Genomic DNA, 13,100 nt, shown 5'->3' with positions numbered 1-13,100 from the left:
AATGATCATCAATCGTAAGGAAACCAAATCTGCGATTAGCTTTATTGAGTCTCCTTGCAATTGTAACATTGCCAAAAATTCCATATTTGGAAAAGGCTGTTTGCAGGTCTGAATATTTCCAAAACTGTGGAAAGTTTTCAAAATAGAGGACTGTCGGTTGAGAAGAGTCTGTGGTTTGAACGTAACGGGGAAGGTTTAGTGACTTGCTATCATGGTTTAGAGATGAAGATGGTTTTGGGCTAGGGTTAGGGTTTGGGTTTTGGGGAAGGGGAAACATCGCTCTCGTTTAAATGGAGAACTCGGTTGCTTAAATCTGGTTTACTTGGAAATAAAAGTTCTACTTCTAATGGTGGTGTTAATATTGATTGTGAATCTTGCAAACTTGGTAAAAGCAAAACTCTTCCTTTTCCATTACATACAACTAATACAAATAAACCTTTTGATCTTGTACATACTAATGTTTGGGGAATTGCACCGATCATTTCACATGAACATTACAAGTATTTTGTTACATTCATTGATGACTATACTCGCTTTACTTGGATTTACTTTCTTAGGTCCAAAAGTGAGGTTTTCTCCGTGTTTAAAATCTTTTATGCTTTCATTGAGACACAATTTTCAGCAAAAATAAAAATTTTGAGATCAGATTCTGGTGGAGAATATATGTCAAATGAATTTCAATCATTTCTCCAATGTCATGGGATTATATCACAACGTTCTTGTCCTTTCACACCCCAACAAAATGGTGTTGCTGAAAGGAAGAATCGCCACCTTCTTGATGTTGTCCGCACTCTTTTAATCGACTCTTTTGTTCCACCTCGTTTTTGGTGTGAAGCTTTATCTACTGCTGTCTATTTAATAAACAGACTACCTTCTACCATTTTGAGTAAATTGTCACCATATTTTCGGTTATTCGGAAATACACCACATTATACCGATCTTCATAATTTTGGATGCGTGTGTTTTGTTCATCTTCCATCACATGAAAGAAATAAGCTAGCTGCCCAATCTGTCAAGTGTGCTTTTTTAGGATATGCTAGAACTCAAAAGGGTTTTCTTTGTTACGATCCTCATGCTCGTCGCACTCGCATTTCTAAGAATGTAATTTTCTTTGAAAATCAGTTATTTTTCAAGACGCAACAGGTCGAAGATATCTCATTTACTTTGCCACCAGTTTCAAAATCTTCTTCACTTTCTATTCTTCCAGACTTTATAGAGTCTCCAAAAGCTGTTCAAAGATTTCAGCCTGATTGTGTTTATCGAAGACGCTATCCAGCAGCAAATAATCCTCCAATATGCCCCATTGAGGTCCCTATAGATCTTCCTGTGCCATCAGATCCTGCTTTGCTTAATGCCGGTGAACCAACCACTCTTCGAAGAAGTTCTAGATCTCATAACCCTCCTGATCGGTATGGTTTTTCATCTCATACGTCTATGACTGCTACTTTATCTCCTATTTACATTCCCTCATGTTATCAGCAGGCAATAGCACATGAACGTTGGCAGCAAGCTATGGAAGATAAGCTTCAAGCTCTTAAAGATAATCATACTTGGGATATTGTCCCATGTCCTCCAAATGTTAAAGCAATTGGAAGTAAGTGGGTTTTCAATGTGAAACTTAAATCTGATGGCTCTTTAGACCGATACAAAGCTCGGCTGGTTGCTCTTGGCAATAAACAAGAATATGGTCTTGATTATGAAGAAACATTTGCACCCGTTGCAAAGATGACCACGGTACGAGCTGTTCTTGCTATTGCATCATCTAAGTCTTGGCCTTTGTTTCAGATGGATGTAAAAAATGCTTTCTTGCACGGGGACTTGAAAGAGCAAGTTTACATGAAACTTCCATCTGGTATGACTCTTATTTCTCCTGATGAGGTGTGCAAATTAAGGCGCCCTTTATACGGGCTTAAACAAGCTCCTAGAGCATGGTTTGAAAAGTTTCGTGGCACTTTGTTGAACTTCTCCTTCACATAGAGTCATCATGATTCATCTCTTTTCTTTCGCACAACTGACGCAGGTATGGTCATGCTCTTGGTGTATGTTGATGATATTATCATAACTGGTATTGATATTGCACTTATCAAAGACCTTCAACATATGTTACATAGTACATTTAAGATGAAAGATCTTGGCCATCTTAATTACTTCTTGGGTCTAGAAGTTCATCCTCAACAAAATGGCTTGCTATTAAATCAAAACAAATATGCACAAGATCTCATTGATTTGGCTGGTTTGAAAGATGCTACCCCTGTTGATACACCAATGGAAGTAAACGTGAAATATCGAAAGGATGAAGGCAATCTCTTGCCTGATCCCTTTCTCTACAGGCGGCTTGTTGGAAGTCTTATTTACCTAACTGTTACAAGGCCCGATATCTCATATGTTGTTCATACAGTTAGCAGATTCATGCAATCACCTCGGCATCTTCATCTTGCTGCTGTTCGCCGGATTATCAGATATATACTTGGCTCAACATCTCGTGGATTGTTCTTTCCTGTTGGATCCTCTCTTCATTTGACAACTTATAGTGATTCTGATTGGGCCGGTTGCCCAGATACTAGGAAATCCACAACAGGTTGGTGCATGTTCCTTGGCAACGCGTTGATTTCTTGGAAGTGTAAAAAGCAAGATTGTGTTTCAAAGTCTTCAACTGAAGCTGAATATAGAGCCATGTCTGCAGCATGTTCTAAAATTGTTTGGTTACGTGGTCTTCTTTCAGAACTTGGATTTACCCAAGTTGCTCCTACTCCTCTTCATGCTTATAACACCAGTGCTATTCAAATTACTGCGAATCCAGTATATCATGAACGCACAAAACACATCGAGGTAGATTGCCATTACATTCGGGGGGCTTTTAACCGCAATGTTATTACTCTTCCTCACATCAGTACTGATCTTCAAGTTGCTGACATCTTCACCAAAGCTACGCCTCACCAACGACACAAGTTCCTTACGGGCAAATTGATGCTATTTGACTTACCCGCATCAATTTGAGGGGGGATGTCAATAGTATCATATTTGATTTGCTTAATCAGATATTATTTCCCTAATCTGATCTGATTTTCTTAATTAGCTATGTTTTGTTCTCTTCCTTAATCAGCAGTGATTTGTTCCCTTATAATTAGCTCCCTAAATTGCTGTAAATATGTCCTTCTATTTTAGTCTCTAAATTAGTGGGATTGTATGTACCCTAGAGCTGTATATATAGATTGTAAACTCTAATAGAAAATACAACAAAGTATTCACATATTATTTTTGTCATTGCTTTCATCATTTATCGTAACATCCTTATCCAGGCATCCTTGTTCGTAACATATCACGTATCCTAAGTGTTAACTTACTTCGATCTATTCGCCAGTCCTAAAATATGGAACTCTTAATTTGTATATGCCTGGTACAATCTTCGTCATGAAACGTGTGCCATTCTTTCACATGTAGCGTTGATGTCTTCCATTGGAAGTCGTTATCAAGCTTGCATAGCTATCGTACTATACTCTTCGCGTTTTATCCTTCTTACCCTCATCCTGTGACCTTATACTTCGTGTACATGTCCTTATCCTTCAATTTGTTGGTCAGAATGCCCAACCGCACAGCTCTTTACACGGATTTCTAACTCCTTAACATAGTTCACGCAATCACATATACAATCCATCCTTTAACTTTATTAATCCTATTTGTCACCCCATTTACATTTGCTACATATCTTACGTCTTTACTTCTTATACTTTCATAGTATGTTGGCTAGGTTGGTTACTTCCAGCCGTATAAGTCTCCTACGAATAATCTTATGAAGTTGTCGCTTAGTTTTCCGTTCGACGATCGCAACGGTCAACTCCTTGTCAACCTTCTTATGAATATTGTACTCCGATATTAACCCGATCTGACGGTTCAATCAAAAAATATGTTGGTTTAACAATCTTCTGATATTGCGTAGAACTTGCGTCATCCATGCATAGAGAAATTATCTTCTGTCTCTAAGGTTTAAGCTATAGATCGATTACTATATTCAACTATCACTTCTCGCACTTCCATTATCTTATAACATAGAGTTCTAATCTCTTCGTTCCAAGATAGCGACATCTTAGTTCACTGATCAATAGATTATACTTAACCCTTCAGGCATATCTTATCTTTCTATATTATAATAGATCTTAGACCTACGAATACTTTCGTGTCTTCCGAAGGTATAACTTCTCGTTCGCACCCTTGTACGCATTCACTGTGCCCTCGAGGATTGCTTGTAAGTAGATCTCGAACATTTCCCCTTCGTTACAGAGTTCTAGTCTAGGTCTACTCACATTAAAACAATTATGATTGCAACCATTTCAAAAATCTTTGAAATAAAAAGAAACTGACTCTTTTACAAAATTCATGTTTAAATTCTTTAAACATTAGTATAATTGTGCACTAGGGCGATGACGTCTCTCATCCCCAAAGAGTTTCCATAACTTACCTCTTATCTGAGCATAATGCATATGATGCATGTCCTAGTAATGTATGAATCCGTTTCTTATTGTTTTCATTTAATGTGTATGTAGTGATGCAATTCTATTCATGTCATGGCAATAGTATATTACTATATCAAATCTAGGCACAATTATACTTTCAAAATCATTAAAACAGTTAATCTTTGTAAATCACAATTCTTTCACATTGTAAGTTCTCTAAACCTTAAACTCTGTAACTCGGAAAATTCTTTCATCCCTATGGATCCATATTTCACTATCGACCATTTCTTAGCGCTTATCGCATGACTCTAATGGTATCGTTATACCATATAATTCTTAGTATGCTAGCCTCGTCATCGCGTTGCATAATGTCGATTGTCCACCTTGTACGTGATCATACGCAACGATCATATAATATATCGATCATTCTTACGTAAGCAAAATACTTTCGCATACGTATATCGTCTAACAATCTTCTCGATAACAGACTCAGATCGTAGGGAGGAGAGTTAAAATCTTAAGATCAAACCAAAACTGATCAAGACATGACTCGAATCCCTATGTGCTGGAGTAGTTCCTAGGTAGACTCACACACAAAACAGTGGTATCCTAAACCAACTGTTTGAAATCACATATTAGTAGTGGTAACTGGACCAACTGCTCTGATACCACAATTGTCACGACCCAATTTATTGAGCCGAGACCGGCGCTAGGGAACTGGAGTGGTAGCTCCGGAACCCGTAGCAAGCCTAAAACAACTATGAATTTTACGCGAATTAAATATATTATTCTATATAAAACGTTTTCAGAAAATCCTTTTAAACACTATCATTATACGTATCAAAATATTTGAATTACTTTTCGAAAACCATCGCGAATCGTTATTATAGACTAGGGTCTTACCGAGCGACACCTCATGTCTAGTCCTGCCCTGTCTTTAATCATATTCTAGACCAATTCCACTCATGGTAATTGGTTAAGGAAATCAAACGGTTAAAATACGATCTTCATAAACAAATAATATATATATACTTTTATATCATATCAGAGTTGCCCATTTAAATATACCGTTTAAATTTAAATCTTACATCACATACAGACACCTACCGACTACTGCAGCCTACGAAGAAAACGTTCTTTGACATAGTCTTTCACTATTGTAGACTTCCGGAACAAGGAAAGGAAGTCCGTCCTTCAAAACGCTTTGACCTGAAAGAAGGACTGTGAGGGGTCAGTATATGGGAATATACTGAGTGAGTTCATACATTTACTAACAAGTATTCATATAAAACATAAAAGAATGCAATAATGTTCAAACCTTGTGCAGCCAAGTACAAGATCCAATTGAAACCCTAATCCTCGAATATGCTAAATGTATGTACTCAGAGGAAAATTTATCCAATAGTCCGACCCAGGAGTATTCACACTCTACTACGTCAGTCGCGACAAATCTCTTAATTCCAATGGTGGGTCCAACCCACTCGTAGGTCCAACCTACTAGATACGGAGCTCAGGTTACACTGTAACCGAGTTCACTCTCGTATCGCATTCGTATATCCAACTTTGAAATTCGTGTTCTTAATCGTATTCATAGCTGTATCAAATCAAAACTGGTGATCACGCAGTTCTATTGCCGCTCAATAGGTAGCACGTTCCATCATATCAATACTGGTTTCAAATCAAGCGTATATGCAATTTGTATAAAGATTTCGCACTATAAACATGCAAATCAAACATAAAGCAATATAAAATAATTGCTTGGGTAAATACTTTAAAAGTAAACTTGTATAAACTCACAGTGACTGCTTATCCAAAAATACTCTGGTGCTCAGAAACGTCTAGCTTCCCAAGCTCCTGGTCCAACGGCTCTTTGCCTCGCCGGATCTAAAACTATTTTAAAATAATTGACTCACGTCAGAATCCTATTCTAAAATTGACTCTACACTTGAGACACGACACGCTAAATTCATTAACCGTCGTGCTTTTCACGTATATTCCCGATAAACGGTTTCTAACTCGTTTACGGATCGAATATCATTTCTAAATCCATTTTCGTTTAACCTCGTTAGGTTAAATAATTCGAGCTAATCGATAATTAATCGATAAACTAATCAATTCCGATAATTTTACGCGAAAACGGGTCAAAACCCAAAAATGCAACGATCGGCAAAACACTGTGCGGGCGCACGTTTGACTGTGCGTTCGCACAGTCCTCCTTTGCGTTCGCACAGTCCTCCTGTGCGTTCGCACAGCACTGTGCGATCACACAGTGCACTGTGCGTTCGCACAGTAGAGCCGTGCGACGCACAATCACGGGCTCGCGGCCCGAGGCCCAAACCGACGTGCTTCCGACCTAATGTCATATTTCCGACATCCAAACAACGCACAAACACGTCGAAAACACTAAATCTTAATTCAAAACGTTATAAATCAATCCTAATATCGTTAAAACGATAAAATCGTTTCGTGGCCTAAAATTTTAACTCGATATATCAAGAAATTCATCCATCCAAACGATAAAACATCAAGCTTACCGTGATTCGCCGTTGAAATACGATCGTTTCGAGCTATAGAACGTTGAAAACAGACAAGAAACGAAGATTGAGCGACGGAACCGTAGTGAAACGGCGAGAGAAATGAAAAAGAATCTGATGATGGTGCTGGTGCTGGACAATTTCTTCACTTTGGAGGTTATATGTATATTTGGCTAAATGTCACTTTTGGTCCTTGAACTCTTTAAAAACTTACCATTTAATCCTTGAACTTTCAAAAGTTCTAATTTAGTCCAAAAACCTATCCGCGTCCAAAATTTAAACAGTCTCCGATTGACTCGAGATTTTTACCATAAATACTATAAAATATTTCGCGAACCTTGGCGAAATAATTCTTATCTCGGGATTTATAATTATCTTATATTAATTTCCGAAGTTATATCCTTAATTCCCGCTAATCCGCTCAATAATTGTTATTCTTTATTCCCAATATAATTAAACTAAATCCTTCTTAATTTAATTTATCGGAATTCACGACACGTGGCACAATTTAATTATCTTTAAAATATTTGGGGTATTACAATCAATTTCAACAACATAATAATATCATTTTCGTACGTGAAATTAAAATTTTCCAGCTCAATCATAGGATTTTTAAAAACACAGCTATATATATCCATAGAATCCAAATTTATCTTTAACTTCAAAAAAATTTCAAAAAATTTTTATTTTTTTTGTTCAAAACTCTATTTTGTTGGTCGATCTTCATTAATGAAACTCATGCTATACAAAAAAACCAAAACAATGAGATAATATTAAAAAAAGACAGCTAAAATCAAAGTAAAAAGATTCAAAAAAATAAAATTTAAATAAAAAAAATACAAAATAAAATATTTATGTTGTTAGAAGTGCGCCAATTCGATGCGATTAAACCGAAGCAAACTAAAATTATGCTAAAAATGGAAATAAAAGATAAAAATATATGGAAAGTAACATGAAAATTGTAGATGATTTTTGGGAAAAAATATGATTCAAAACCTTATGCGTCTTTTATCATAACAAAAATAATCTGATTCAATTTAAGAAAAAAAAATTATTATTAAACCATATATAATAAAGACTCAAACAATTAAAATAAAATTAACTCCTTAATTTATATTTCAGTTTCAGCACATCAACATTGAATTTGAAGCCTATTTAATGGAACACGTCGGCGATTAAGCTAAATTCAAAAATTTACCAACCAAAAATTCAAAATAATAGCAAAATCATGAATAAATACCACTTCTAAGATTTTCATCGCTCCATGTTCTGTTTTATTATTTATGAATTTGATTTCTTTTATTATAAACAATAAAAAATAAAAGAGAGCGAGAAAGGTGAAATGCAAATATGAAAAAATAATAATAAAATGGCCAAATGTTGTAAAAAGGCCAAACCTTTCACAAAAGTTTCACAAAAATCCTGACCTTTCAATTTTGTCGATTTTGGCCAAAAACTGATTATTTGGTTTCACAAAAGTGCTAACCTTTCAATTTTGTCGATTTTGGCCAAAAATGAATTATTTGGTTTCACAAAAGTCCTGACCTTTCAATATTTGGCATGCCACATAGGCACCACATAGGCGCCACATAGGCAAATTGAAATCAAATTGAGAGTTGGCTACAATTGAAACCAATTAATTTGTTTTTGGCCAAAATCGACAAAATTGAAAGGTCAGGACTTTTGTGAAATTTTTATGAAAGGTTTGGCCTTTTTACGACATTTGGCCTAATAAAATTGATAGGTAACAAAAATTAGGTATAATTTTTCTTTTAATGTTACATATATAAGATTTTTTGTGTTATATAATAAAAAGTTTATAAAGTTGAATATTAAGCTCAAGCCTAAATTTAGACACCAATTTTAAGATTAAGGATAAACTTGAACATCAAAATTATGATATTATTAAATGATTTTTTTAGTGAAAAACTAATTTTAGTAAAAGAAATTTTAAAGTAAAAAATAAAACGGCTTAATTACTTAAAAAACCCTCATCTTTAACTTCTTTTTCGTTTATACCCTGACCTAGGAAAATTGTCACATATACTCATGACCTTGTCTTTATGTTTCACCTCTACCCTCGAAGTATTAAATTTACCTCTTTTCATTTGAAAAAAAGTTTAAAATAGTCCTTCATTTTTAGTATATATTCTAATTACACGTCAATGTTATTAATTATACAAAAACACCTTCTTCTTTAATAAAATCAATTACTTTAGGACAAACTAAGTGTAATATAGAAAAATTAAGTGTAAAAGTTAGTTACTTTTTAAAAATATTTTGTTTATTTTATTTTATTTAAATTAAAAAAATTAATTAATTTTAGGACTTATTTGAACGTTTTTAAAGATGAAGTATTTGTTTATAATTTTTTTATTAGAAAAAGGTATTAAATAACCCTTATATTTAGTTATTTTCAATAGGTCATTTTTTTTTGAAATTTGGGGTAGAGGTGAAACATAAAGACAAGGTCATGAGTATTTGTGACAATTTTCCTAGGTCAGGGTATAAACGAAAACAAAATTAAAGGTGAGGGTTTTTTAAGTAATTAAGCCAAAATAAAACTGTCTCTTTAAATTAGAAAATATAAACAATAGGCATCCTTAATATAAATAATTTTTAAAATTATTATAAAAAAGAGAAATAATATCAAAGAGTAGTTTGTAAATAAAAAATTTAAATTTGAATTTTTATATTCATAAAAAAAAATTCATCAAAAAAAAATTGAATCTTTATAAAACAATATGTAAAATTTCACTCAAATAATCCCTACAATACATAGACATTTCCATCCAACAACTAAAACGGCATCGTTTTATTGAGTGTTACTTCTGTAATTAACTCTATAATTATGGTCTTATCTTAAAGAGAAAACCTACTTGCAATTGGGTTTATTGTAATATAATAGAAAAATATGGACATTTATAGTGTAGCTGAAGTTACGTAAATAGGTATACAAATGGCTTTGAGTATAGTATTATTAGATTTTAAAATTATTGCTACATTATTAGGGGCTTTTATAAAAGTGAACCGAAGACACTTTCAATATACAGTTTTTTGGATTCACTTTTATACTATTTATATAGATATATGTATGTAAGAATTTGATCAAAATTGGAACATTTAGAAGTTGAATTGGCTGTGAATTATAACATCACTGAATTATTTTTGAGTTCATTATTTATGCCAAACAACATAAATGTTTATTTTTTATTTTTGATGATATAATTGTCAATTCAAGAGATTGACTACTGAAAAACTAAAAATATATTGTATTTTATCATTTTTTATCTCTCTTCTTTTACGACAAAAGGTGGAATACTTTGTTCATGCTTAAAGAAATTATCTGGATCAACCTTAGCCTTCACCTTGGTCAACCTTAAGAAGTTATTTTTAAAATACTTATGCCCATAAATTTCAGCTTCTTTAAAGTCTGTGACATTACTTGGATTGCTACCGATGTCAAGATCTCTATAGTTCTGTAATGCTTCCCTTGGATTCTTACTAACAAATGGAGCCATTGATTCATACATTTCTCTTGAAGAATTTAATTTATTTTCTATAATCCCTTCTTCTATCCACACTAATCCATATTGTATCAAGCATATGTTTCCAGCTCGATGTGGAAAAGGCGTTGCGCAATCGGAAATCTCACTCATTTTTCCTCCGTACGGGTTAAATTGTATCCACATTTCCCCTACTTTGATCATCAATTTCCATATCTCATCTATACTTGATTTAGGGATCACATCTTTTACATAATCAGATTTAGATTTTAAAAAGATTGGTGACTTAGGGGGCCTATCGAGTAAAACATCAATGGATGTTCCATTAGGGAATTCTGCCCAAAAAAGTATCGATTCGATCCATTTCATTTCATGACAATCCCGTCGTTGTAACCCTAATTCGGGAAAGCTCGTGTTCATCAATGGAAGAAGTCTATCGATTTTTCCGAGAAACTGCCCAATAAAAAATACTTCAATGCTACCGTTAGAAGCTATTGGCATTACTCTTATGAAAAGATCGTTATCTAATTTTGTAGCAACTTGTTGCCACTTATAGAAAATATCGGTTGCTCCTTCATCCAGTTTTCTGCCAACCCGAAATACGGTAACCGGATTAGGAACTTGAACTAAATTGATCTTCCATGAAAGAATAACACCGAAGCTTGCTCCTCCACCGCCTCGTATCGCCCAAAATAAATCTTCTCCCATTGATGTTCTATCCATGATTCTACCGTTGACATCAACTATTTTGGCATCAACGATATTATCGACGGATAATCCATATTTTCTCATCAAGTTTCCATATCCGCCACCGCTAATGTGACCTCCAGCACCAAGAGTAGGGCAAACTCCGGCAGGAAAACCGAGTGTGTCATTGCTTTGGTTCGCAATCTTATAGTACAGTTCACCAAGAATTGCCCCAGATTCAACCCATGCATAGCCTTTATCAACTTGAACATCAATTTCTCTAAGATTGAACATATCAAGAACAATAAATGGCACTTGAGATGTATACGAAAGACCTTCGTAATCATGTCCACCACTCCGAATTCGGATTTGCAAGTCATGAGACTTGGCGCAAAGAACTGTTGCTTGGACATGAGATTCATGCTTTGCAGCTACAATAGCAAGCGGTCTTGGGGTTGTAGGGGTTAAAAATCTAAGGTTTTTGATGTAAGCTTGTAGTGTAGAATTGAATGAAGAATTACCAAGGAGAAAAACGGTTTCAAGAATCGGATACGACGGATTAGTTTGATTATTAAGGCATTGGATAAAACTATCTAGAGCTGAATCAGATCTTGATAAAGGAACTGAACACATAAGTATCAGAAACCCTAATATTGCTATATAGACTGAAGTTTTCTTCATTTTGAGAGGTAATGCTTTGTTTTAGTCTTTTGGTATGTATTTATATACTAGCTACTAAGCTAGGCAATAACATTTCCAAATTTATTAGCTGAGATTTAATTTCCATAATTTACAATTTAAGGTGGTTATCAAGTAATCTAATTAAATTCTTAGTAAAAACCATGGTTGTCAAACCCGAACCGGACTGGCCGGTTCGACCGGAAAACCCTCGAACCGGTCATATCAACGGTTCGGGTTGCACTAAAAACTCTTATAATCACAAACCCGCGGTTTTTAATCGAACCGGCCGGATAACCGCTGAATTGGACCAATTAACCGGTCAAGTAACCGGAAAACTCGGTCCGGTTCGGTCAATCACTAAAAAACCAAAGCCCTTATTAAAAAAAATAAGGAATTTAAATATCATTGCTGAGATTTGAGCCTTGGTTGTTTAGTATTTTTAGTGGAAACATTCAATACCACCAAGCTAACTTGCTATTTGTGTCTATGTTTCTTATTATATAATATATATATGATTATTAATAGTTATAATTTTTTATTTTTTTATTTTTATAATACGGGTTTAATTCCGGTTGAACCCCGGTTGAACCTTTAACTCTTGACCCTCTAGTCTCACCGGTTTTATCACCGGGTCGGGTTTGACAACCATGGTAAAAACTTATTCCCAAGATGAAGAGATTTAATTTTTATATTTGGTAATATACTACTAATTAGGACAACTTGAATTAGATAACATATTCTAATTACATAATAAGAATAATGTGCACGAAATATGTTAACAAATCTAAAAATCCAAAGACATTCGTTTTAGTTGCATGAATTCATGATACGTTTCTAAAATTTATAACTCTGTTAAGTTTACTATATTACTATCCAGTTTAAATGCAATCATTATAACTAAATATGTTTAATATTTTTTCTTCCGTTTAATAATAAAGTTAAGATATGCATTAATGTTTAATAAATTACATGAAAATATTTTGATAGTGTATTAATTATTCAATTAAATGATATACAAATTAACTGTAATAAACATTTTGTTCTGGCGTTTACTATAAACAAGATATAAATGTTTGAGAAGGCTACAACTATTTGGACTCCTATAAGAGTTTCTTACACTCATTTGGGCTTACAAGAAAACAGCTGTTTAGGAAGTAATAAGAAACTAATTACAGATAGCGCGCAACAACCTATATACAGTATCTATAATTTGATCCTTATTAGAAAAAAGGGCATTTTTC

At 34.1% G+C, this 13,100-nt stretch overlaps 2 protein-coding genes across 2 annotated transcripts; one reads left to right on the top strand and one right to left on the bottom strand.

Annotated features, from left to right (window-relative positions):
* Positions 1 to 2,022: 2,022 nt before the first annotated feature.
* LOC126672706 (uncharacterized mitochondrial protein AtMg00810-like) lies at positions 2,023 to 2,997 on the top strand. Its single transcript, XM_050366663.1, has one exon. The coding sequence runs from the start codon at positions 2,023 to 2,025 to the stop codon at positions 2,995 to 2,997; it is 975 nt and encodes a 324-aa protein (XP_050222620.1).
* A 7,275-nt stretch (positions 2,998 to 10,272) lies between these two features.
* On the bottom strand, positions 10,273 to 11,859 carry LOC126672705 (berberine bridge enzyme-like 17). The gene has a single exon (XM_050366662.1). The coding sequence runs from the start codon at positions 11,857 to 11,859 to the stop codon at positions 10,273 to 10,275; it is 1,587 nt and encodes a 528-aa protein (XP_050222619.1).
* Between the last annotated feature and the right edge of the window lie 1,241 nt (positions 11,860 to 13,100).

Source organism: Mercurialis annua, linkage group LG3 (assembly GCF_937616625.2).
Source record: "Mercurialis annua linkage group LG3, ddMerAnnu1.2, whole genome shotgun sequence".
Lineage (NCBI taxonomy): Eukaryota > Viridiplantae > Streptophyta > Magnoliopsida > Malpighiales > Euphorbiaceae > Mercurialis > Mercurialis annua.
Note: the sequence above shows the minus strand (reverse complement) of the source record. Positions and strands in the feature narration are given on the sequence as shown.